The 27,560-nt window shown below is 39.6% G+C and overlaps 2 protein-coding genes across 4 annotated transcripts in view; both read right to left on the bottom strand.

Moving 5' to 3' along the window:
- Positions 1 to 3: 3 nt before the first annotated feature.
- CSE1L (chromosome segregation 1 like) lies at positions 4 to 22,450 on the bottom strand. 2 transcript variants are annotated; one of them, XM_417389.8, is made up of 25 exons: positions 22,376 to 22,450; positions 20,072 to 20,167; positions 19,395 to 19,537; positions 17,341 to 17,442; positions 16,772 to 16,917; positions 16,387 to 16,477; positions 16,021 to 16,128; positions 15,039 to 15,131; positions 13,582 to 13,749; positions 13,365 to 13,494; positions 12,630 to 12,695; positions 10,580 to 10,782; positions 9,228 to 9,312; positions 8,447 to 8,508; positions 7,639 to 7,775; positions 7,375 to 7,478; positions 6,826 to 6,923; positions 6,098 to 6,248; positions 5,381 to 5,589; positions 4,624 to 4,721; positions 4,326 to 4,411; positions 3,662 to 3,743; positions 3,098 to 3,244; positions 2,122 to 2,353; positions 4 to 1,436 (listed from the first exon to the last, which is right to left on the bottom strand). In XM_417389.8, the coding sequence occupies exons 2-25, from the start codon at positions 20,154 to 20,156 to the stop codon at positions 1,347 to 1,349; spliced, it is 2,916 nt and encodes a 971-aa protein (XP_417389.3). In that variant the 5' UTR covers positions 20,157 to 20,167; positions 22,376 to 22,450; the 3' UTR covers positions 4 to 1,346. The 2 variants fall into 2 exon arrangements, with proteins under 2 accessions (XP_417389.3, XP_015152176.1); XM_015296690.4 differs by lacking the exon at positions 22,376 to 22,450 and adding an exon at positions 21,709 to 22,113.
- A 340-nt stretch (positions 22,451 to 22,790) lies between these two features.
- ARFGEF2 (ADP ribosylation factor guanine nucleotide exchange factor 2) overlaps positions 22,791 to 27,560 on the bottom strand; it is a 62,893-nt gene continuing 58,123 nt past the window's right edge. For both annotated transcript variants that reach the window (XM_040650940.2, XM_417388.8), the window contains exon 39: positions 22,791 to 26,302. In XM_040650940.2, coding sequence (XP_040506874.2) covers positions 26,126 to 26,302 — 177 coding nt within the window. In that variant the 3' untranslated portion in view covers positions 22,791 to 26,125. The remainder of the gene's footprint in view (positions 26,303 to 27,560) is intronic.

Here is a 27,560-nt window from a genome sequence, read left to right as displayed (position 1 = left end):
CTGTTGATGCTGATTCATTTAATGCATTTTTTAGGCACTTAAGCAGTTTAAATTAATTGTCTGACAAGTAACTCTTTACTTTACACATTAAGAGAGATGGCCAATATGCATTCCCACATGGCAGCCACAGATACAAAAGAACTGAAAAAAAAAAAAGATGATTGTGACTTATGTTTCACCTTCTGTAAATTCAGTAACTTTCTCGATACAATGCCCAGCTTCACCTGGCATTGTAACTTTAAAAGCCCAATACTGATTCAAATAATCTGCAGGATCTACATGGTCAGGTAACTTAAAATATATGTGTTTGACTTCACTCTTATTCAGGAGCCTTGCAGTCTCTGTAACTAGATGTACCTATATCCCTGCAGTATTACTGCTCTAACAGCCCACAGCATAGCAGTTTGGGACCCAGACCATCTGGGAACACAGTAAGGCTCAGGCATTGAACTTGTCTCCTTTCATCAACCATAACTACAAGGTTATATGGATACACTTAGAAGTCAGGGCTACCACATCTAATCAGTATATTCATAAGGAGACAGAGAGAACACCCTAGCTAAACAAGATCAATGTTTCTGTCTTGATACATCACTAAAAATCCACTTGGGAGACTGACATCCGCTGTGAGAGGGTACACTGCTTGCTTTTGCTGCATTACACTGTCACATCTAAGGAGAAGGGGTGCACCTGTTGATGAATATCAAGAGTAATAGCAGCTTTGGGTCTTCTGCCAAAGTTTTACATTTGCTCTGTGTGAACACACAATATATTTAAGCTATTACATAAAGAAAAATCCTCACATTCCCACTATTTTATTTTCTATTCTACATTTAAAACACTATCTTTTTTTTTTTTTTTTAAAGCCAGCTACACTCTTCTAAAACAGTAAGTGCACAGTGACAGGCATTTTAAACAAGTACTTCTTATTTATTCACAATTTAGATAAAGTTTAAGGAAAGACAAAAGAATTACAAAGGACAACATCAAAATAAAAAGGAATTTTAGTGACCGAAGTGAGTTTCTACAGCCAGTGCTCTCCATTCACTTCAAACTGTCATCCAGATGCTGCAGATTGCAAATAAACCCCGTAACAAACGGCTGTGACTATTCCCTTTGAAATTAAACTGGGAATGGAAGTTAACCACCTTTTATCTAAGATTACGCACACCACCAAATTCTTTCACTTTCTGCTTAGAGCCACATTTATCTTTTACAAGATGGATTCTGCAATACATTTTCAAGTAGCATTTTTCATTTTGTCTGAGCGCTGCTATAAAAAAAAGTCAGTGTCAACTTTCTGTGTAACAAAACAGCTTTTGATCTTGCTTGTGAAATACACCAACTCAGAGCAGCGTCACGCTCGCAGCTTGGAGGTATCCTTGGAGATACTGCAACGCTTCTGCATTCAGACTAGTACTCAGCATTGATGGGACCTTGAAATATGATAGAGCAGAAGCGTCAATCTGTGTATAACTTACAGCACTGCTATACCCTGTTAATTGCCGTGTCAATATACAGCACAAAGTCAAATGACATCTTGTCAGCAACAGTTTTTCACTGAAAGCAGTTGCTGGAATTACAATTTCTGATGCTGACAATATTTAGTTTTATATACTGCTTACCTGAATTAAATATGAAAGAAGGTTAGCAAACCATCAGTCATTAAAGCAGAGATTTGGATGCAACAAACACCAAATCTCCCAGGCAGTTACTTATCAAAAATATTGAAAACAAATACACTTTGAAATAGTTGATGGAAAATAATCAACTTTAACTTCACCTAAGTTGCCTGAAGTTTCTGAATACATACAATTGAACTGCTGACAAGTGTTAAGTTATATATCTGCATGTGGAAAAACTCTTGTTTGAGAAATGACATACTAAGATTATCATTAAAGTATTCTGAAAATATTAGCCTTTCTTAGGCTACTAGGAAAAAAAAAAACACACTAAAGCTATATTCAATGACAGAATAATACAAAACAATGCCTAGCATTCTGATTAGGACATACTCCAGTCTGCTGATTATCATACACTGGCAGAAAAGACTCACTGTCAAATAAACATTTTTTCTCCATACAATTTGGAATCAGCATGCCATGTATGAAAGCCACTTACCCTGCCTGGACACGCAGTAGACAGTTTGTGAAGAGACTGTGCCAGATGAATTCTAGGATTGTTCACCATCTGACCTACAGGATCATGTTCTTTCTTTCCAGCAAAGGCTAGCTGAGAGAATGCAGTCTGATATCCTGGAGTATCTTCTATGTCAATGAAGTGTTCTTCATCAGGGATAGTGTCATCCTCAGGCAGCTCAAAAAGGCCAATGAGTGCCTGCAGCAAAGGAGTCCTACATGGAAAGATGCAAGGAGAAAGTTAGAATGCTGAAAAACATGCCAGGACAGGACAGATTTTAAAGGACTGTTCAAGTTATTTAAAACTCTTTCAACAATCTTCTCTTTGCAAGTACTATCTCAGCTATTGAGAGTGCAAGCCTAATATGAGCTCAACTTGAAGAGCTACAGACGTGTGTAGTTTAGAAGTATAATGTAGATGCTCACATTAAAAGCACGAATGATGCCTTTATTTTTCATTAGGTCAAATCCTCATGTAACATACCTAAGAAAAAGCAACTCATTTGTAGGTCATACCTTTTCTCCAATAACATTTTTGCCCCCTTCTAAATTCAGAATTCAGCCTACCTGACAACCTAGACTGCTGGACAACCTTCCCAGATAGCTTTCCCCAGAATTCTCTGTCACACTGTGATCTTACAGCATCTATCTCAGGTTATGTGCTTGGGTCTCCTGACTAACAGGACAGCTACAAATTACAACTGTTCCTAGCTTTTCAGAAACAACAGAAGCTACAAGCAAGTAGTCTATTTTCTTAAAAGCAGTTCTAGCTAGCCCAGTCAGTGCTATCTCCATCACAGAAATCTCAAAGCAGATCTGGCATCTGCTTTGACCGTGATCTGTTGAGAAGAAGTGGTGAAAAGTCTGAAATGGTAGCAGCCCTGAAGAAATCACAACTGAACCGAGTAGCTCACATTTTCAAAACCAAGTAGCTTCACTTGAAGAAGTGTTGTACATACCACAGCTTGGTGTATTCAGTGTCCATCATAGGAGGACATTCTGTTAATATTTTCGTAATGCCAACTGCACAGATTTTCTTTTCCACTTGTCCGGACACTTTCTGTATTTCAGGAATTATAATTTTCTCCAGAACCATTCCAAACATCCTGTTATGACATTAGAATAAGTATCAGAAAGCCTTGTCAGCTTCACAGTGATAACAAAAAAAGACACAATAAGAGCCACCAGGAAAAACAGAATTTGTTACGATATTGCCCTGTCATAGTGGATGCCTGGTAGAAATTTGATAGCACAAATTTTTCTTGAAGAGAGAATAAAAACATCACTCTTCCCTTTTTATGACCTGCTCAGGAGATTATTGATCTGGAACTATGAGGGGGGAACCATGAGCAGCAGATCAGGAAAAGAAAAATTGCTCAAGAAAGAAGTGAACTACAGCAGAAGCAAGGTCTGGCTAGTCAGTTAATGACAAACGTGGTTTGCAACTTTAGCTAGTGGAGACAACCATTTCTGCTTGGAAAGACAAAAGCTACACAGCAGTTTGAAATAAAAATCACACTAACTTTGGCTGTATGCTGTCAAATATTTCTTGAAGAGCTAATGCTCCGTATTTTACGCAGTACAAGTTAATGAAGACTAGGAAACCTGTAATGAGAAAAAGCTTAGAGTCAGCAGAAAAACACATAACAAGTTTTTCAAGGAGACAGAAATGGTAATCTTTGTAAATGTTCACTTTTAGTGAAGTACATTAACTAACTACTGTGAAGCTTGTCGGAAGCTGCTGACCATTTTTCATGTTCCCTAATACACTAAAACTTAGTGGTAAGACAGCTAGAACAAGGTTCAGCCCCTTTGCCCCTTACAGCATCTATGAAGCGTTAGAAAAGCTATTCTAAGCTTACATCACGTTGATAAAACATCTGCATGGAATATTTAACAGTAATAACACAACTATATATACCACACAGAAGTGGATGAGAACATGGAAGTCTTTCTTCTCATTTTAATTTCAGTCTTTCAGTTTCAATGAAATATATGTGCCCTGAGAGGCAACTGCCCTATATACCACCCTTGACTGCACAAATAACTCAAAGCAAGTCACTGATGTTATGAGCTCACTGTTCTCTGTCTGCATAATCAAAGGACACGACTGGATATTTATTCGGTACTGCTACGCATTCTAAACTGTTGGTATCACTGAAGCTCTTCACAAAGCAATAAACTTACTTTTAATAAATTTTGTTGTTTTGGAATTTTGAAGTCTTTGGAACAGTAGAATGAAGATCTGTTTCCTGTATTGGTCAACTGATTCACTGGAAATTTAAAACATTCGTTATTCAAGCCACACTAGCATTTACCAGAAGTCATACTACAGAAAACATGCACAAAATTACTCTAATTTATTTTACTGACAAATGTAACATTTTTCAGTTGTTAATAATTAACTTTGAAGTGTACAAATATACCAAGTATTAAAGTCTATACACGTTAGTTTTGAATATAAACAATGTCAACTCATACTCACGGGGGCATATGCTCTATAATACTGTTTAGAAGATAGAATCCTTGATGGTCATTAGCTTTAGAGGCAATCAACTTCTGGAACACACCTAACAGCCCAGGCTGCAAGCAAAGCAAACGTGAAACACTACATAACAGTTCTTCATATATGACCTACCAGAAGGTTGGATCTTATCTAAAACATACACTGTGGCAAAAGCTTTCACAACCTAAAACAGTATTCTGTTTCTGCAGGAAGACAGATTTCTCTTGGGACCAAATGATATTCTATTAAACATTAAAAATACTCTTAATCAAATGAACAAGGAAGCTAATTTGAAAATGTACGTTTGCTTCATCACTGGTACTGTGTAATCAGGTTTGACTACGGCAGTTCACGCAGAATTCACTGATCCTCAGATCTCCCAACATTCTGACTCCTCCTCATTCACGCTTCTGGTGACTCTTCCAAACAGAATCCCTGAGCTTTCCTGATCCACTGTATTCCACATGATGCAAGACAAGACAATAAAACCATAGAAATTTACCTGCCTGAATAAACTAAGTGCAGTTACATCCTAAATTATAAAAGTAGACTACTGTGGACCCTGCTCCCAATCCCATCCTGAAAGGTTTTTTGTTTTTGTTTTTTTTTTAATTTAAAATACAAACATATGCTGCACAAATTCAGCTTTCCACTTGAGGAAAAAACTCTTTGTAACTTCTCATCTTAAATCAACATGTCTGGAGGCATACAGCGCTGCTCCATCAATCCAACTTACAATTTTGTCAGCAGCAGCACTTGCTATTGTGTTGGCACCTCGCTCTAAATAAGCCTGCAGGAGTCGGACCAGAGGAGGAATATTTCCTGTCCTTTCCCATAACACTGGCTGAAGTAGATGAGGAAACAATGCCATATAGGATGATGGGATTTCATTTTTGTGCATTTCCAGAAGCAGGGACATCACTTGAAACACATATGGAATGAACTCTGCAAAAGAAACCACGACACTTAGAAATTCAGCAAAAACGGTCACTTGCTCATTCATAATAACTATGTATCTACTGGCTGAGCCTACAACTGTAGGATATTAATACAAAGATTCTGATAAATAAAACTTGGAATAAATAAATTTCATTACTGCAAACATTTGCAAACACTATATGTGTATATCTACGCAGACACATTTTATTTTCTCTATTGTTTTTTTTCAGAACATGAAATATAAACCGTTAGAAACAAGGCAAAGTCAGATTCAGGGGTAGCAATTAAGATACTTTCAAAATACAATTTGTTTTTTTAAACAAAATGAACCACGATGATACAGTTTATGTACCCTATGGAACAACACAGATGCTTCCTAGAAGCGCTGGTGAGGACTCTGAAAACCTTGCCTTCTCACCTGAGTTTCCTGTGCTACAGAAGAAAACTGCCAGGATGTAAACAATGGCAACCAGTTACAGCAGAAGGAGTACAAGAAATACTGATTTTAACTTACCTTGCACATCATTCTGTAGTATCTCAGTGAACACCATAAACAAAGCCTCCTCAAAGCTTCCAACAGCATCAGGGTTTGCTTTGCACGTTATCCTTATCGACAAGCATATCGATTCGAACATGTAATGGTTGAAGTGAGGTTTGCTTGGATTCTATAACAGAAGTTATGAACAAACAACTTGAACTCGAAGCCAAGTGAATCACTTTGCAAAATGTATTTATTGTTTCAACTGAAGCCTAAAGGGGCAACTGAAATAAGGATGCTACGCCTTATTAATATGCTGAAGTTAATTCCGCAGATAAAAGCAAACATCAAAATGTAAAAGCATAAACGAGTTGTTCTAAATATTTCAAAGCAAACAAGTGTTTTTCCCATAAGCTGTACATGAACCAACAGTTCTACAATGTAACAAAAACTGGAAATAAAAAATATCTTTTGTTTGTGTAATTGTCTTGTCAGCTCTTCACAGAAAACTTTTTATACTTAGCAGCCAAATTTACACTGTATGTAGAAGTTTTTGGGATAGCTGATAAAGGTATTCTAAAGTATTTCCCAAGTCTGTGTTCAAGAACATGAATTTCACTAGAAGGCTACTTTTACATACTTTAGTCAAAGTACTGAACAATGTGCAGTATTTTAACAGAACACAAAGTTTTTATAAATCTTTATAAAGATTGTTCTAAGAAGTAAAAAACGTGAACATTTTGCTCACATGTCCCATCCTTTACCTTACTGACAGCCAGTAGCTTCTGTGTAAGCTGTGTGATGACAGAAGGGATGTATGGAATTATGGATTCCTGTAGCAGAGAAAAACTCCTCATGATTGCTGGAAATAAAAATAAAGTTAGCATCTTCTGGAGCTGAACGTATACAAGGGCAATCAATCCATAATCATACCAAAGCAAAGTCTCACTATTCCCATCCTACAGACTGGGCAACTTGTCCAAGGCAAAAAGACAAGTCTTCTGCAAATTCTCACACCGTGGCACACTGTTAGCCATACATCACCCAAACCTCATTCTGACACCGCTCAGGTAGCCGTCCTGAGCACCACTGCTGCCATATGACATAATGCCATTATGTTTGGTGTTTCTCTTTTGTTTCAGGCATTTATTCAAAGATGACTTAACACCACCTGGTACACAACTGCAGGCTGTGCATACTGCTTCAGCAAGTTTGAGTAAATTAAGCTGCTGAAGTTTCAGTAGCCCATGGCGATAAGCCTTTACTTCAAGTTAACAAAGTAACTCTTACAGTGAGACTCATTCAGCATTTACCTTTCATGATGTATTCATTTTCTGATGAGCCGGGAAGCGTTAATGCTTTGAAAAGGTTTGTTAACAGCACTTCTACAAATGGTGCCATTTCTGCAGCTGTAATGCTGTAAGAAGAACACAGGGCTTTAATTATGAGACACATTCACACAATTCAAGCATTTCACAATATCATAATACCATGAAATGAAAGATCCCCTACCAATACTTCATCTGCATTGCTTAAAAACTACATAGTAATGAATTTACTTCAGTTTGAAAACTTACAGTGTCGTATTGTTCGTCCCTCTCATAGTAAACAGCCTTTCAAGAGCATGTGCTGCGTAAGTATGGACCACAATGCTTTCTGCTTGAAGATGATTGATTAAAAGAGGAATAGATAACAACAGTTGCTCTTTAGGTACCTAAAAAATTACAGCGATAAATTATATACTTCACATAGAAATACAGATTGTTCAATACCAGAGCATAATCACTGAACTCATCAACTACAAACTGAAAACCTGGCAGAGGAAGATATCTTAGAAGGCTCTGGTTGCTAAATCACACCAAATCTGTGTATTTTCCCCCAGAACATCAATGTTAGATTTGTAAAAGCATATATTTCACTTTTCTTTGTCTTAATGGATAGTTAAAAAACACCCATCAAGATTAAAAAGAAAAATGACAGGTACTTCGAAATAGATGCATAAACACACAATTTATAAACAATACTCAATGCATTTTCTTACAGTATCTCACATCCAAAAAAGTAAAAGACAGAGTCTAACAACTACTGCAATGATATGAGCAATCAAGTGCATGGAGACCAATATTCACTGCCAGAACATCTGAGTAGGTCACAGTTCTGAGTATCTGGTGCTCTGGTAGCATATGGACAGCATACAGACTACATGTCCATCTGATATTTATAGCTGCAGAATCACTTACTTTCAAAACTAAAAATTCTAAACACCTGTTGAGTTACCATACAGCCAAGTAAGATACATGAGCCTTGGCAAGTGTAAATAGAGTAACTAGCCATTGTCTGTTGGGTGTTTTTATTTAGTTATTTTACCATAGAAGAAAAACTTACTTGGTTTCTAAAAATCATGATATATTTGATACCATCAGCTTTTAGCACTGGAAATTCATTCACTGCAATAGAGAAAATATGCAATTTTTCATATAAATACAATTTCCGAGCTCATTCTACATATAAAGGTGATATTAAGTCATGAATTCCCCACCCCTGGGGTAAGACAAAGTTCTATTTTCGTTTGCTTATCCATCTCTGTGTGGGCACTGCCCTGTTATGTTACACATACAGTCCAACCCTTTCACGTAACGTTTCCCTTTCTTGCTCCGATGATAACAGACTCCAACTGCATATTCCAGTACAACCCACTACCCTCCAAACATCGTAAGATGTTCACTCAAGTATAAAATCATGTTGCTTAAACCTAGACATCTGTAGTCACATTGACACATGCTGATGCAGACCACAACCTAGACTTCAGTATTTTAACTCAAGAGCTTTGTATAGCAAAGAAGTTTGCATACGGCCTCAAATACAGAAATCAAGTTACTTTGATTCACCAAGTTACAGCACATCAGCTGATGGCAGCCATGCACATTCATGCTCTGATCCTTTCAATATCATGTGATAATCCACCTCTGTTCAGAAGTTCACTCACTGCTGTCCAAACCAATGTGAATCATCTCCCATGTGCCAGGTGTAAACAAGCCCTGTGTCTCAGAGGCAGTGCTGATACAGGTCTACCTTCTCATTTGTGCATAAGCCTTAAGAAACAGCAGTCACTGCCAAGGTTCTCAAAACATCCCCAAAATACCATGAAAATTAACAGCAAACTTACCACTAGCTGACTTTAAGTCAGGCTGAATGTGATTCACAAAGAATTCTGTCAGATTAACAAGTTCATTGGCTTGTGTTATTCCATGCTACAAAAAACAAAACAAAGAAAAATCAAGAGAAAACACACACGCTCTTTTTTATAGATGTTGTCATTCAGATATTTTTCCCCATGATGGTTTTCAGCATCAGGTTTTAGCAATAACACTACTGAGCTTCAGACCCAAAGCCCTGAGTTAACAGAAATAGCGAACCAAAGTTTTAGACAGAAAATACCAGCAACTTATTCAGTTGATCCTCCTCCCACCCACACACAATTGCTTTTTCAGAAGGAAGAGTTTAGGACTCAAATTCCGATCCTGAATTAGAACAGCAACATTAAAATAAATACTTCCATTTAATCACATGAAAAAGGCAAAAACATAAACAGGCTTTTCAGATGGATATATGTGTAACAATCAAGTGTTCTAAATGATGCTATCCCATATCTGGCACTAAACAGAACAGAAGCAAGAGGTACAAGGTAGCAGCATTCTAACTGCTAGAAGACTGGTTCACATTAACCACCACAAGCATTAGCAATCGCTGTGCAATACACAACTGCAGTATTACAAAAGGACTGAGAGCTTTTATCAGAATTGCACAAAGGCTATAAAACATGTTTTACTGTCTGCTTCAGACCCGTTCTGTAAAGCCACGGAGACCTGCCCTGTAACACACCTGAAGTACCTATCAGTAATTATATCTGTTGTATTGGATGATGTGCTGTTGGTAGAACGCTGCTGTTTCACAATAACTGCAGTCTGAGATGTGCTTTCCCACACATTCGGCCTTTTAGTTACTTTCTCCCAGACAAGTCCTGAGAGCCATTTCCAGCCAAACAGCCGTGTTTATGTGCCACTTTCAAGACAATAAACATTCAACCAACAAGAAATATCATGAAATACCGTAAGGGTCACTTGGATTCCTTCCTGTCTGCTCAACACCACTGATCATCTTCTGTAATTTGGCCTACAAATTACTGAGGCACTCTCTGCCTCATTACCACGTGAAAGCTCAGAGATTCTAGGCTGAAGCCAATCTTTCAATGACTGTTCCATGCATATTATTAAGACTTGTCAATGATCACACGTGGTTGTTGACTTCATCCAACCTAAAGACCAGATACTATCAGATTTCCATAGATTGTGTCCATATATTATGGACAATTTTCCATCTCATCAACATCAAACTATTACAAACCCAATTATTCTCATTTTAAAGCAGGATTTTAAAAAATGCATAAACTTTCCAATCCTCATACGCACTATAATATTTGAAAGCATACGGATTGAAACAAATACAATGTCTAAGTACCTTCTGTGTCTGAGCCTTGGATGCCAACGATGTAACAAGGTATATAGCTGCATCTTTGTGCTTCCAGTTAACAGATGGATTCTTTGCATATTCCTGAAGCATGGAATTAACGTATCCAGAAAAAATTCCTGTCACAGGCCCTTCAAAGAACTTGCACAAGCCTCTGACCAGATCACAAGCTGCTCTGCGCCTTGTGTCAATATCTGCATAAGAACAAAAGGTTCTTTAGATATGCCAAATTGCATAGCTTTTCATACTAATAAACATAATTTAAAAATATATCAGTAATTGCAGCTTCTCAAGTTACAGCCACAGCTCCTATTAATTACTGCAACATTCACATTAGCTCATAAGAACACATTTAAGTTTTTTTTACTTATTGTAATAGTCAAAATCATTTGTACAACACAAGGAGAAACAGACATCGACCCATACTGTGTGTGTATTCACAGGTCTCACTGCCCTCTGAAGGTTTCAGTAAGCACAAAGGGGGAGGCCTTTTACTGCCTTGCTAATTATATGCCCAAATGCACCAGGTCTGGTGGTTATGGGTTTTATTTTCTTTAGAGCAGTCTGTACGGTGCTGTGTTCTGGGCTGGTGACTAAAGGTACCTTGCTAACACACCAGCGTTTTGGTTATTGCTGAGCAGTACTTGCAGTGCCAGTGTTTGCTTTTTGTCCTGTTCTGCCTTCCCAGCAAATCAGCTGAGTGGGCAAAAAGCTGGGAATGGACACAATCTGCACTGCTGATCTAAACGGGCCAAGGGATTTTCCCCATGCCACTTAACAGTATGCTTGGCAGTAAAAGCTTTGGGGAGGGGGATCTGGAAGAGGCAGCTATTGCCTGGGGACACATTGGGCATCTATCACATCCCACTTTCCACAAGCAGACTGACTTTCTCCTCTGTTCTCTTCCACCTTCTTTCGCTAATTAAACTGTCTTTATTTCAACTCATGAGTCTCCTCACTCATGCTCTTCCTACTCTCATCCCCATCCCACCACGATGGCAGGGTGGGGACTGAGCAAGCTGTTGTGTGGTGCTTAGCTGCTGGTCCACTGCAACAGAACAGTACAGTTCTGTAATACATCTGCAAAAATTCCATCTCAAAGAGGAAAAAAAAAAAGCTGGCCTTTAATACAACACCCTAACAGAGGGACACAGGAATACAAAACAAGTGAATTTAAACACAAAAGGGTATGTTTCTAAAGGAGTCCCAGAAGAACAGACAGTTCTTACCTCAATTCTCTTAAAAACAGAAATAGCAAACAAATAAAAGCTTCACAAATACCAGTAATGCAGCCAATCCTGGGTAAGAATCCTAACATGTCTGCTCGAAAGAACAATCAAACATAATTTTCCTCTACTTCCAACATACAGAAAGTTCTCAAACCTATTACAAGGCTTCAGTCACCTAAAAGTGTCAGTCAGCACCATGTCAGCGGCTCAGTGGCACAGAACAGCCCAGACAGAATCGTCATACACAACTAGATTTAGTCCATTTGTGCACTGACCTGGCTGAAGACAGACAATCAGAAAATCAAGCAGCTCTGTCAGCACAGCAATGTGCTTTTAGGACAGTTATTGTGACAGTTATTGGTCTGAACAGTGCCAGCATGCAAAGGCTTCTGCCTAGCTGGCTTTATCATGGAGTTGTATGCAAAACTGGTCAGAGTTTCCAGTTTAAACACGACAGATTACCAAATACAGACAGACTCCTCATGTCATTTACACACACAGGAAATAAATACACAACTATGGCTACTACTCAGTGTTGATTTAGAGGTTATGTTTGCTGAAACAAGAATACATGCAGTGCAGGAGATACCAATCTAGTTAAGAAAAGAAACTATAAAAACATTGTTCAAAGTAAAAAGACACTGCAATGGGTGCGTCATGACAGTAAACTTGAACAAAAACTGGATTAAGTATCTTAGGGAAAAGAAACACCAACTTCCAGAGTTCTAAAATAAGTTTTAGAAGCCTCAGTAAAACACTATTTAGAGCTATATTTAAAGACCAAGTATTCTTAGTATAAATCTGTGGATTACCAGATCCTTCCAAATCCCTTCTTATATATTCTTCAGAATTATCTTCAAATGCTTCTTCATCAGCAGCTGAAAATATAAAAATACACAGGAGTTTTAATACTGAGGTCTTATTTTATTTTTTTAATGATAACAATCCCCCTTTTTACCAAGCTGTTAATCTTTCCAGGCATTTTTCCATAACATTCATAGAAATTAATCAGACCTATCCAGACAGACAGACTATCCTGTTCAGCCTGCAGGCCCACAAACTGCAGTCCTTTATACTCACAAGCTGATGAAATTCCTGATTTAAAAAGCAAAACCAAAACCATACTCTATACTAAGTGTATTTAAAAGAGGCTTCCTTGGTCATAGATTTAGAGAAAAGCTTCTTAATACTGTAAGACATCTTCAGTGCTTTTTAAGATACTAAGATCAAAGTCCATCAAGGCTTGGAGAAGACACTACAATTCAGTAGGCCATATATCCATGCCTGGTACTCACTTCCAGCATGAAAAAATTATTGACAGCATGTGACTTAGACTTTCTGTATTTTTCAATTTGAGATCACAGTAAGACAGAAGTTCATACAACAACTCTACAAAGCCCACAAGAGAGCAATTTGCTGCAGAAAATTGGTTTTGAATCTTGTACTAAAGTACATAAGAAATAAATTCTCAATGTTGTAAAGCAAAATATCATCATAAGTAGATTTTTTTTATTGTGCCTTTGAAAACTTAAACTTCAAAAAGTTACCTCTAAATTCCATGTTGGGAACAATAACTTTTTCACAGATGCTTGTCAACGTATTCTGGTCTTCAAACAGATGCTTGTAATGTGGTCTTTCACAAACCGAGGCCAGAAACTGGATTGCATTACTAACCAACTAGAACACACAAAACACAGCTTTAGCACGACTGACCAATTTATAAATCATTATTAACCTTGATAAGATTAGTTCATAATGACTTACCAAATCATATTTCACTTCCTGACCTGTTGTGACTAACAGATTCCAGATTGCTGTCACAAAACGTGGCAAGTAGGGCTGGAATTCTTCGTCATATTTTTGAGCATATAGAGCAGCATTATCACAAATCTGAGATTTCAAGAGCTCCAGTAAGCCGGCTTCTTCTTCATCCTCACATAAAACAAAAGTAGGTACTTAAAGACCCAAACTTCAAGGCTGCTTTAAAATTAAAGTTATTTGAAGGAAATACACTATTGTTTTATGATGTCTTAAATAGGTCTCAGAAACCCCTCCTACTTGCCTGGAACTACTGCATTTTGCCCTTGTGTTCTGAAACCATAATACAGATTATACCTTCATGCTATTATATCCACATTTCAAACAGAAGCATTACTCCCCTTAAGTGATTTAGACCTGATAAAGTTTAAAACAGTTAATTTACAAATGTGATAAGACAAACACAAGGCATTGTATTAGTAAAGTAAAGTAGCTTGGAAGGCTACTTTAAACTGATAGAGTTGCTAAAAGTATGTTTTTTTTTCTCCTTCCCCATAGCAGCACAGACATTGGTAGAGCCACAAAGTGAAGTGAATTGGAAAAATGTGCTGCATATTAAAAAATAACACCAAGATCCATTAACATTCCATTTTTTTCCCCTCTCCAAATGCCCACCCTTCAGTTTTAATGCATATCACTTCCCTGAGTCAGCTCAGTGTGCAACTGCATGGATATTTGTGCTGAGTGACAGCCCACAGGAAAGTAAAAGAGCAGGAGAAAAGATTGGCAAGGCTTCTTCTTCTTTTTTAGCAGCAGCATTAGCTTGAAACCACCATGAAACTATCACACAAAATATGCTTATCGTGCCCCCTATACATTGTAAAGGAATTTATAGTTTCTTTGGTTCCACCACCTGGTAAACTACTGTACTGCACCTAAAAGGCAGAACGCATGCACAGAACAAATACGAGCTTTGATTCCATGGTATGTTTTCACTTGTGAAACTACTAATTCTTATAATTAGCCAGCAGATGGTAAACTAAACTACTTAGAAGTCGTGCCTTATACGTTCCAATGTTTGAAGTTCTTTAAGATACTCCTATTTTCTAAAAAAAAAAGTACATGAACCAGCTGAGAGGTACAGAAAACCTGAGCACTGTGATTCTAATAATCAATCAAGTTAATTCAGCAAATGGCTTCAAAAGAAGCTCCTCATTGATGCATACCTGTAAGCTGATCTCTGTGCACAACTGTAACCTGTAAATAACACATGACTTCAAGAACCAGGCTCCACATTTCTTAGACAATGGAGCCAATTCTCTCAAATCCCATTTCCTTTCAGTCATTCTATTCCTTTGTTTACCCAACAAAGGAAACGTTGCACTGCTCAGAGTTAGAACACAAGTCTCTTGTCTGTCGGCTCCACTGTGCAGAGGCAAAGAGGAGGTTTATGCAGTACTTACATCAGTCTGCAGAAGTTTATTATCTAAAGTTAAGAGACTATGAAAATTTGTCATCCACGTTTCCATGTTATCTTCAAAAAACTCAGGCAAATCCTGGGAAGGAAAAGCATAAATATGCATTTTAATATCTGATTACACATTGTGAGTAACATGTGTCCACCTTTTAATCTACAGAGGTACAATGAAGAGTGGAAAATAAACCTTCAAAACAAAAACTATCCCCTTGTCACACCCCAGAACAACCACACAGTAAAAAGTCCTACAGATGGAGGCTTGGGAGCACATTTCCAAATACACCAGTTGCTTACACCCTATACAGTCTAAAGATTCCTCTCTGTCTCTCAGAGTATGATAAGAATGAGATAACACAAGCTTCCCCTTTAGCTCCAGCTTTCTCTTTTGCCCAGTGCAGAACGAGAAATCGGAGCAACTGAGTCATGACCATCACATCTGACTCACCCTCGTGCTGAAACACTATACACACACCACCTCAGCAGCATCTGGTTTTACTCTTTTTTCATACAGTGTGCTCACTTACAGATAGAAATTAAGATCTCATTTCAAAAAAGAAACAAATAAAAAACCAACTCTACACAATGCCAGGATTGCTTGCTACCACAGCACTACAGTTACTGAGCTGACTGAATTTTATCTACATGACTGAATTCCTATGAGTACAGACACATTTAATAAACAACACAATGAGTAGGAATGCAGGCAAAGGACTTCTGCCTCTCACAACTTATACTCAACAGTGTTACCCACACAACACCTCCTTGCTATCAGGAGAGCTTAAGACTCTCTTCTCCAGCTTTTGTTTAGACAGGGCCAAGCTAATGTGAATTAACCCCTTCCTTACTGTCAACCTTTAGTATGGCCATAAAGCATGGCCCTAAAGGCTGCCCCAAATGGATTCTATACACAACAGTGTAACAGCTTTGTGGCATCAAAGCAAGAATATGAGAAAAACAAAGAGAGTCACCTGAAAATTTAAACTGTAGAACAGCTTCGCAATTAGAATGAGAGAAGAAAAGAGAACCTTCAAAGCACTAGCATCGTTTGCATGTGTGCTGCAAAGGTCAATAGTTGCCTAGAAAAAGAGAAAATTCAGTCAAGAAACCCACACACAAACTGTATCAACAAGAGACACTGAGAAGTATTATTTTCTTTTTTTAAACCAGAAAATACAGTTCCTTTTCTTCCTCTTACTGATCCTGTCAGGTCTTATTTCCTGATTTTAGCTTGAACTTCATGAACAGTTTCAAGAGTTGCTAAGTTCTCATTTTGTAGGCACTCACAACCAGCAATTCAGAACACCACAGTTGTTTCAGAAATCATTCAACAATACCTTAAAGAGATTTGTCAAGGGCAATGCAAAGGCATCAAGGACAAGTTTGATCTCTGTCCATAATTCATTTGACTTAAATTCATGGCGGTACCTGAGGAGTGAGAGAAATACACAAACAATGGAATACAGTCTTAACATTTATTCCTAAATTAACTTGCATACAATTGATCTCTCATGATGAACCTCAAAACAAATGCTATCAAGTAAACATAAGGACTAAACAATGTAGTTCAAGGCCATGGAAGGTGCAAAATTTGACAACTGTTTGAAGTCTTACTAAGAAGTCAATAAGTCTAAGTAGAAGCCACATATGTGAATATAAATTCAGTTTTAAACAAACTTTTCTTTTTTAAAACCCACATAGCAAGCCGCTGATCCCCAATACCTTTTAAACAAAGAGTGAGCAGTACGAAGGACGCCATTAATGACATGGAAGTCTCCACTTTGAAAGCGGTTCACCATTTCTGTCAGCAAGTCTGGCCACTTCTGAGGAAAGTCTTCCCGGCCAATAATACTGATGGCATCACTTAACTGGAAAGGAAACGTAACCATTGCATGATACAGCAGCACAGTACTTACTATAAAAAATGCAGCAGCCATGCCAAATGTTATAAATATCTAACAATGCTTATTATTCTTGTCAGATTCAAAAATCATTGGGTTAAATATCTACTCTTTTTCATCACAATAATGCTCACTTCAAAACCAGCATGTGCCTGCAGTCTCACTATATTCAACTGTCTAATGCTAGAATTTGACAATAAGTTTTGTTGTTTTTTTTTTTAATTTTTAATTTTAAAGTGGGCAGAAGTAACTTAAACAATTTACTCCAACTTATTGGCATCGGGGTGACATCACTGGAAGGCTAACTCAGCTCTGACAGTAAACAGAGCCTCCAGACACATTACATCACTCTACAAATCTCATGGACACAACCAGAAATTGCCTCATTACCTGCTTTTGAATTTGTTCCGGGCTGCTAAGCATCAAGGGCACTATGTTGGCTTTAATGGCTATCCTGTCTGATTCAAATATTTTGTTCGGTTCATCCTCCACCTACAACAAAAACAACAATTAAGTCACTGGCACATTAGTACACTCTGGGCACTGAGTGAATCCCAGTATTTCAGAAGTCAAATGTACAAATGTCTGAAACCATCACAACAATGAGGAAACTAAAAGATCTGTTAAAAGCCTACAATGGCTCTCTCATAGCAGTAACTGAATAAAGCTAAAAGAAATTACACCTTTCTGCTAATTTTCTCATTTTCTCCTTCTCTAACACTGATGTTTCCAAACAGCAATTCAGGAGCAGTAAGGGTGGGTGCATATGCCAGTAACAAACATGAGTTTAACTACCAGTCTTTTATTTCAGCACTCCAAAACACGTCTGTCCTCATTTCTGCCAACTTCAAAGATTTATTCTGTACAACCAGACAGGAAGGTGAGTGCAGGTGATGCACACAAACTTCACATTGCCTTTCAGAGTTAGCCAGTCATTCTGCCAAGTGAACAGTGTTGAGTGGTAGGTAGTAAAGTATGGTGTCTCTATTGAAGAAGTAAAATACCAAGGCTTGTCACCAACCACTGACAGCAGGGATAATCACATTATCAGTGATGACTGCAGCCAAGTTTAAAAACACAGAAGTTATCCAGCAATCCAGAACGTAATTCAATGATCTCAACATGCCTGGAGCCAGACAGCACTACTGTCCTCCTCCTCACGTTCTTTTTGATCATCTTTCCATGAACTTGAAAAGAATCAAACTGCCAGAGTAGGCAAAACCATTTTCCTTCCTCTGTGCTTTGTATGAGTCCTAATGCAACGCTGCTATACTATACCACATGATCTATGTAAGCTAGCCTTGAGGTTATGTTCATAAAACTGCTTCTAAAAGCTTCAATCTTGGACAAAATAGTGTATGTGGCTTCAAGCAAGCCTGGGGCAATCCTAACTGGCCTCTGGATGCACTCAGTGCATAGCATAGCATCTCCACCTACTCTAACCCAACATCACATCCCGAATCACTTCAATCATCCATACCAAGGAAGACACACACTTCTCTAAGTGACTGCTGCTTCAACTTAAAACACACAACATATAAAGATGCAGTTTTTGAGAAATGACTGAAAAGGCAGTTATCAACACCAAGCCTAGAAATTTCACACCAGTGTGAATGTGCTGATTTTACCAAATGTAACCAGAGCAAGGACTGCTGTACCTTTTCAATATTTGCATGGGGGGAATCATATGCAAACTCTTGAATAGTCACAAGCTAAGATATATAACAAGATCATACATTTGAGACTCAGATACACAAACTGGAGACAAAAGGAGGCAAAACACAAACAAGATCAACTGAAATCTCCCATCACAAAGGAGCTGAGCTCTTACATGTAATACTTTACACCATAAGTTACATCTCACGCATACTGAAAGTTCTGAATAAAAAATGCTTCTGATACCCTCAAAACAAAGGATAACATGAGATTAAGTGACAATATTTCTCTTTTATGCCTACAAATACTTCCACGTGTTGAACTTACAAGGTTTCTTTGTCCCAGAGGCATCTATGTGAAAAATAAGTCAGCACCATCACCACCAGCTGCTGAGCTGACTAGAAATGGTTGCAGTACTATGGCAACTGAGAGCAGCCAAATAGGTCAGCTCACACATATGGACATTTTCCAATCATTTTAACACGAATAACATTACAGTTAGTTAAATGGGCAGTGAATACTGTACTTCTTCAGAAAGATACACACAATATTAGGAAGAATTCTTCCTTCCCCATTTTATCACCAAGCCTTATTTCTTTCCAATGGAATGGATAACAAGAGTGGAGGCTTTAGTCCCTTATCAGTCAATTGCATTTTGCATTCGTTTTCTGTACCATCTATCTTCTCTCCCAAACTATAGACACATACGTATTCTTCAAGTTATTAAATATTACTGGACCTTGAAAGGATTATTAAATCTTAGCACAACTGCTGCCCAGAATACCTACAATTCTCCAGTTCCTTTTGATGTAATTCTTGAATGTTACCGACGCGCAGACTTTGATGACATTTTCCTGCGATTTCTCCAGCAGCGTTAAGAGCAGCAATGGATAATTCTGGCTTCCTTCAACTGTCTCAAGAAACTTCTCCGCTGGAAGAGAACACAGTAAGGTTAACAAAAAGCTGAGCTGATTTTCCTAAATAGAGATCTACGATTCCTCAAATGTCCATTTAAAATAACACAAACACCTCTGCAGAGTTTCACAGGAACAGAAGCACCGCACAAGTAGCAAAAGGTACTGTAAATTCTTTACTGCTATGCTCTTTAACACTCCTGCTGTTAACAAAAGCTCTCAGTTCAAAGCAGGCTGTGGAAATATTGCCTCCTTGACATTTTTAAAAGCCACGGCCTAAGAGAAGCCAGTCCTGCTTTACTGTAAGCAGCACCCCCGTTTTAAAAAAACACAGTACAAACTTCAGGAAAAAAAATGACAAAAAGCAAACAGGAAATAAATTTATATCTAATTCTTCATTAAGCTTTGGGTTTTTTTTTTTGTTGGTTTTTTAGAAGGAGGCAGAGAATTTCTGCAAAGGTTTGCATAAACTTCTGCTGAAGTTTTGTTACACACAGACAGAAGAGCTGAGAGGAAACCAAACTTTTGGGTCACTCGCCACAATCGCTTACCAGGACGCCTTATTGCAGGATCTGGATCCAGTGTTTTCTTTAGGTACTCAGTTAAGGTCTGTAAATTGGCATCGCTCAGCTCCATTTTGGCAGAAACTACAACGCAGAAGCAGTTTTGTTAATGCAGATCAGCAAATCTACCCTGTAAGCTCCACATACACAAAACTTGATTCCATGGAAGAATCTGCATTTTTTTGGACTACTTAAAGCAGGGACTCATACATCTATCCAATAGAACTGCTGAACACAACCCCTCAAACACGCCTCATGTAGCTGTTATTGTCTATGTTACTGAAAGCAAACCCCTAAAACTGGATTGAACATCCAACGAACCATTCCTCAGGTAAAGCCAAAAGGTCATCTCTCACCCTTCCATGAGAAGATGAACTTGCTTTTACAAACTACTGCCACCCCCAGAAACCTATTCCTTGTTGAAAAAATGGAATAGTTTGGCCCAAATGATTGCAAACAGAAGGACGTGGAGTGCACTGAAGAGCCACGGCCCATTTACAAATAAATGCTATCTCTAGAAAATTCTCAACTGAAAAATAATTTTTAATGAAGTGATGAAAGACTGCCCAAAGCCAAAGGGTTTGTCCACCCTGCTAAACAAACCCAGATCAGGGCTGGCATTCATTTCACCTGCAGTACTTATTACAGAATAACTTTGTGCAAATAAGTCTGATTACTCCTCTCTAGCTATGCTCCCACACATACTCTCATACTTACCACAGTGATTCATTAACTTCACAGCTTTAATTGGAAACATTAAAATTACAATAACGCTAGAAAAGTATTAAGACACACTTCAGTGGGCACATGGCTTATGGTATCACCATCTATCACAGAACCATGGGACTATTTGGGTTGGAAAGGACCCGGAAAGCCTCAAAGTCTAACCAACACCTGACCCTGCCGGGCACACAGCTCAGCCGTGTCCCAAAGCACTGCATACTGCCCATCGTTCTCACCAACAGCACCGCAACTCCTTTGCTACAGAAACATGAGAAGCCAAATGCCTTTTATCCCCTGGAGTTTCTCCTTATTAAGATAGGCTGAAATTTTTCCCAACCCTCTTCAGAATTATTCTATGTTGACAACCAGAGCAATAAGTACCATTTTTATTTAAGTACTTTTGCAAAGGCTGTGAGTTTTGACGGCTGAGTTTTTCTCCTATATCTACAAGCAATAGCACCCCCCTGGCTTAAATCAATATTAATGAACAACTGCGATCCCAAGATAGAGTGCAAAAAGACCCAAGAAGTTCACCTGAAACACTCTGCCTTCACTGCCCCGCCCACCTCCCTCCTGGTAGTACCTGCCTGCCATCTCCAACCAACCACCCTTATAGAGGACAGCATAAAGAAGCAGCACCAGCAGCACCCGGCTCGGGATGAGCGACTCCTCCGCTGCTGCCTCCCTCCCGCTCCCTCTCCCCCGCTGGCTGTTCCTTTCCTCCTATTTCTCACCACCAATACCCGGGGTAGTAATGCTGTGCTTTCTGCTACACGCTGATATTACACTGATTGCAACAACGAGAATGCAGATAAACGGAAAAGTTTCCAAACTCTCTCCAGAAGAAAACTGACAGCGTGCTTAACGTTTTAACTCCAGCCGTTACAGTGGTGACAGAGCACCTGAGGAAAACCAGAGCCGAAAAGCCGCAGTCCTCAGCTGCAAAGAGCTTCAGAAGGCCGTGGTGCTGCGGGCGCTTACTGCTCAGGTAGCGCCTACGGATGGTGCCGGTGGGAAGGCGGTTCGTCCCGCACCCCCGCAGCCCATCACAGCAAGCAGCCCACCCCGCGCCCCGCCCGAGGCACGCGGCTGTCCCGAGGCGGCGGCCGCTCAAGGGCCTTCCGGGAGAGCCCCTCGGGTCGGGCCTGCCCTGCGCAGCCCGGCTGCTCCCGGCGGCGCCATCCCCTCCGCCTTCGCCCCCCGCGCTCCACCGCAGGGTCGGGGCCGCCCGCGCTGCGTGAAGCGGAGGTGGCGCGGGGCTGCCCCGGGATCCCGGCGCGGCAACGGCCGCCCGCAGCGTAACTTGCTACCCTCCCCTCCCCCGCCACCTCCCAAGTGGCAGCCGCGGGAGCCAATGAGAAGAGCCCCCGAAAGACCGCCGGCCAATCCCGAGCCGCGGGAGGCGGGCCGAGGCGCCCCAGCATGGTGCGCTGCGCCTCTCGCTGCGCCGCGGGCCCAGCGCCCGAGCCCGCAGCGGAACGGGGCGGCGGCGGCTGCGGACCGTGCGGACGGCCGGGCTGCGGGGCCGCCCTACCCCCGGCATCGCCAGCCGGCGCGGCTCAACCTCACCTGTCGGCCTCCTCCAAGCGGCGGCGGCGGCTCGGAGAGCTCCGGCTGCACTTCACATTCAAACCGCGGTGAGAGGGCGCGGCGGCGGCACCGTGACCGCATCACGCAGGGCGGTGACACCGTCCGGCCGCCGAGCCAATCAGCGGGCCCTTCTCCCCCGACGCGCCGCGCGTTCAGCCAATCCGTGCCTCCCGTCTCACGTGGAGACGACAGCCAATGGCCGAGCTCTTCCCACAAGGCCTTGCTGCGCGCCGCGCGCTGCAGTGCCCGTCAGGCGGCGCCTGAGGTGCTGCGCGGGAACGTGGCCAGCAGAGCGGCCCTTCGTTATCATCTGTATTCGTTCCTGAGGAAAAGAGGGGGGAAAGGAGGTTTCTCGTCCTCCCTCCCATTGCAATAAGCACTGCTAAAGCCAAGCACCACTTCTTAAAACTTTATTGATTTACCACTTCATTAAAGCATGGAGTATTATAACAGTATTATACATAGTATTTTCATGTAGAAAACTTTACATAGGTTTTCATATTTTATAATTCTTATATTCTCTCAAAAATGTGTACATCGAGAGGGCAAGGACTGCTCTTTATCGGTATTAAATGCACTTCATCTGGAGGTCCTCAGAAACATAGGCATCTTAAATACGTGAAAACATACATTTTACACAAACAACATTAAAGGTGCTGAACAAACAATTTACAGATTAAAGAGAGCCGCACTTTGGACAGGAGAAGCATAATTTTACTTCAGGCTAAAAGATACTACGCTTAATGGCCAATAGCCAAAGTCAGGGCTGGTGGCTCCTATCAGAGCTGCTCTGCACCGCTCTGCTGGCAGATGGGGGAGCGGGACAGGAATGGGGAAGGAACCCCGGTGTGAGACAGCAGTGTGAAGGCAGGGCACGGGGCTCTCCTCACAGCATCCCCCCCCCTGCTTCCTAGAAGGTTCTACAATTAGTAGCAATAAAACCCATGCAGTCTCTGTATTTATACCCTTATAGGTAAAAATCTGGTTGTAGTTTAATTTGTTGCAGAACAGTGCTTCAGCAGTCTGAGAACTGTGGTTTTTTTTCTTTTTTTATTACTCTGTGTATTGCACAGATCTCTACAGAACCCTGTTTCATTCATCCTTCCACTGAAGCAGAGAACTACCCCAGGCAGAGCCAGGACAAGGCCAGGACCAGCAATGCCTGCAGGCATTTTGGCTCAGCACTTTATGCTCCATTAAGATGCCTGTAGGCTATGATCTTTCTGATCATATGAGGGAGAACAAAAAGCTGATATGAATATACAGCTGTTTCAGGTATTCCAGTATATGCTCTGCACACTACTCTTATTGCTTTAAGATGTACAATCAATTCCAGAGAATCATGACAGGATTAAGGCTGTTACAATCCCATGGCATTCCAGTCCCCCTTCTCCTCCATGCACTACAGTAAGTCTAGACTGTTTCTAATGTCACATGCCTAATTTCAGCAGTTTATAAATGGTATAAATACAATAAAAGCTTTACTTAAGTAAAAGAAGAATCTCTTGGAACTAAGGCTGAAAGAAGGGACTGATTTATTCTATATGCAGAGATAGTACAAATGTTGCACATTACAGTAAAGAAAGCCCACGATGCAACTCTAAATTTAAGATCTGAAAATTAAGAGACCTCTTCCAAGACTTGAGATGTAAGGCTTTCAAAACTGTAAAAGAAGCATGCAACTTTAAAGTTTATGTTTTGAAAGGAGATACAGGTATACATTCAATGAGGCAGTGTCACATTCAAAATCTGAAAATAATATATATATTTAAGAACTATCTAGGACAGGAAGGAAAAATAATGGCTTATTCTTACAAATTTATTACAAATTTAAATAGAATTAAAATAAATACTTCATTTTATTGTAATTAAGTGACATTACCAGGGAACAAGCAAATATACTAAATGCAACATAAAGTGACATTTCAAATGCAGCAAGTTCAATATTGGCAATGCTTATTTTTCAGTCTTTTTCTTATGCTATAATATAGCCATATATTTCCTCTTATTAAATATTAGCATACGGATTTAATCTATAGGGTGTTAAAACTTAGCCTGGCTGTGGCTTTTCTTTGGTTAAAAATAAAAACGTGAAAGCCTTACCAGTACTACTGACTGCAAAACAATTGCCAAATGATGCTTACATAGAACAGGCTGGTTTACTGAAGAATGCCATATGAGCCCTTTGGAAATAGCTCACAAGAAAAAAAAAAGTATATATACACACACCAGTAACTCTGAGAGTAGAATAGCCCAACACTGCATCAACTATGACTGCCCTATTAGGAAACTCAGAAGCAAAACAAGTTGAACACAGTACCGTTCTATTGTTGCTGTTGTTAAATACTGTTATTTCTGAGGTCTGTTGATACAGATAGCACAGTGGGTAATCTAACACTTTTGTTTACATGTTTTAGGAAGTGGAACTTCTCCCATCCTGCCATACTTTACCATTTTTGAAGAAAAAGTCCCAAAACTTGAAATTAAAATTAGTTCAAAGGACATAACTCCACCCTGCTGGACTTCTGTTATTAACTGCTATTATGTGATGGAAGCAGTGTCACAGAAGATTTAGGCATGCTGAAGAAAGGAAAATCTCCAGGGTAAGCAAAGCTTTAATGTTAAATCACTTTTGCTTCACATATTTTTGAAACCACATAAATGGATTGGTAATTGTTATAGTGCACGACTGATCTTAAGTTTAATTTTGCTAAAGCAGTCATGGAATTCAGATTTTGCAGGAGCGACTTCTGTTCTCAACTGTTAGTTATTTGCACAAAAAAAACCTGAAGTTGGAAGTGTGCAGTAAAAAAAAAGAGAAAATTTCGTAGTTATTAAGAATAAGACTTCCTAAACAGACCATTATGACTAAATACATTACATTGTATTCAAGGATAAAGAGGGTGGGTTTTTTTTTTTTCAACCCTGTTTTTAATAGGAATGTAGATGTTGTGTCCATGATTTGGACATGTATCAAAGTCAATGGGAAGTTTAAAAATTACTTTTTTTTTTAATGCTTTGAACTCAAGACTGAGAAGCTAAATGGAGTTGGATACTACTATGTACTCCTGAAAGAAAACCTTCCATAAAAACAAGGAATCTTGGAAGATGAAGCACTGATATTAAAAAAGTTGCTCTAGAACAACCTGCTGAACAAGAGAAAAACCCCTTCCCCAAATATCCTACAGGCTGTCTACATCAAAACCTACAATGCACTGCCTGGTCTAGCCATGTGCACACAAAGAAAAACCCAGAATGATCTGAGGTGGTCATCAGCCACTGCAGTATAGTTTATTATGAGCACATGCTAACATCACAAGGCTATACAACTATATTTATTACTTCCATGGGGAATAAACTTCTATTGAGGAATCCAGTTGATTTAAGATTTGGTTGGACTGCAAAACTGAACAACTGATAAAAGACTAGAAGAGGCAAACTTGATCATAAGGATGATGAGGATGGAAACAAATAGACTTTACATCTACAGCACTAATTCTGTAAGCAATAATTTAAATAAAAATTGGTGATAGTCTCATAGGATGGTCAGGACTTTTTTCCCCCCCTTCCTTTCTCCCCTTCCCTCCCCACTCCTCCTCAAATGTCATTGTGTTAAGAACAACTTGCTGTTCTTTTGATATACCAGGGTCCCATTTCTTCCCCCATCCACTTCAGTCCATCTCTGGAACAGCTTTATGTAGAAGCAGAAGTAACCAATTCTACTTCGGGCTACCATGAAGGTAAATTTGTGCCAGTTGTCCGTATTTGCTCCTCTGTTATGCAGATTTTGAACACAACACCAATACGCAAGAAGAATTTCCGTAGCACAGCTCGAAGCTCAGGAATCAGGTCAAATTGCATGATTTCACACAAGTATGGATAATATGTTGAAGCATGTGCCTTAAACTATCAGGAAAGATATGAAAAAAGAAAATTATTCTCTATTCTTATAGGAAAGTGCTGAGTTTTTTCACACACATGGCTACACCAACTTGTTAGAATACAAGGCCTTACAAATCAAAGGCCCTACTGAATGGCCAAATAGCCATCAAGCCCACTGTCTGTTTTCCAAAGCAGCCTTAGTGAATGCCTACAGTTATAGAACATCAAAGCTTGTTTTATCCTCCTTTCCTTTCCTAATAATGCTGAGTGTTAGTTTTTGAGTTTCTACGTAGGCACGCAGTGATAGGACAAGGGGAAATGGTTTTAAACTAAAAGAGGGGAGATTTATATTAGATATTAGGAAGGAGTTCTTTTACTCAGAGGGTAGTGAGGCCCTGGCACTGCTGCCAGAGAAACCATGGGTGCCCCATCCCTGGAGCTGCTCAAGACTAGGGTGGATGGGGCTCTGGGCAGCCTGAGCTGTTGGTGGCAACCAGCCCACGTCAGGGGTGTTGGAACTGGATGATCTTTATGGTCCATTCCAATACCAGGCATTCTATGATTCTACAGAGAAAACGGAGGAGACACTTTTGCTGCAAAATCTTTACAGTATGAAGATACTGAGATTAGGTACCAACAAATCAGTACCTTGCCATTTTATCTACATATTTTCATAAAACACCACAACCACATGGACATCTCTGAACTGCTGCTATGCGGAAAAACCAAATCACCACTAACATCCTTTTCTTCAAACATTGGTGAGTTGCAATAAAACACAGAAGACTAAGCAGAAGTGATGTGGAATCACATATTTTGCAATACAAGGAACATACAAAAAAACACCAACACAAAAACCCACACTTTTGAACTATATCCTTTTTAAAATTGACAAACAACAAAAAAATACCCACAAACTTAAGCAACCTCTAGAAGTTTCTCTGCATGAGATATTCTAGGGATGTATGCATTCACATTTTCCTCAGAAAGGCTAAGATTCCAAAGATTATTTTTCTGCCATCACTGTCAAGGAACTAAAATTACAGTTGCAGAATGATGAAATTTACCTCTACCATTCTGTGCTGCTGTAATACACCGTAAGCACATCCTTTACTGCACACTCACAGTGCTTTATATGAAAGATCTGCAGTAATATTTCCACACAACTGAGTTTCATGGATGTAGTCCCATTTTTACAATGTGAAATTCTTGCCAAAAGAAAGGAAGCGTAACAACTCCTACATTCCAAGGAGAGTACATACTATATGAATGAGCAAATTAG

The sequence above is a fragment of the Gallus gallus genome, chromosome 20 (genome assembly GCF_016699485.2).
Source record: "Gallus gallus isolate bGalGal1 chromosome 20, bGalGal1.mat.broiler.GRCg7b, whole genome shotgun sequence".
Lineage (NCBI taxonomy): Eukaryota > Metazoa > Chordata > Aves > Galliformes > Phasianidae > Gallus > Gallus gallus.
The sequence above is the reverse complement of the archived record's forward strand: the minus strand, read 5'-3'. Positions and strand labels throughout refer to the sequence as shown.

What these genes read in the sequence shown, in the direction of transcription:
- CSE1L (XM_417389.8), bottom strand. Translation starts at nt 20,156, where the DNA reads ATGGAGCTGAGCGATGCCAATTTACAGACCTTAACTGAGTACCTAAAG. An exon ending in CCAAGGCTCAGACACAGAAG is followed by an intron (nt 9,313 to 10,579) that starts GTACTTAGACAT and finishes TGTTTTTTGTAG; the next exon opens with CATGGAATAACACAAGCCAA. An exon ending in GGGACGAACAATACGACACT is followed by an intron (nt 7,479 to 7,638) that starts GTAAGTTTTCAA and finishes TTCTTCTTACAG; the next exon opens with CATTACAGCTGCAGAAATGG.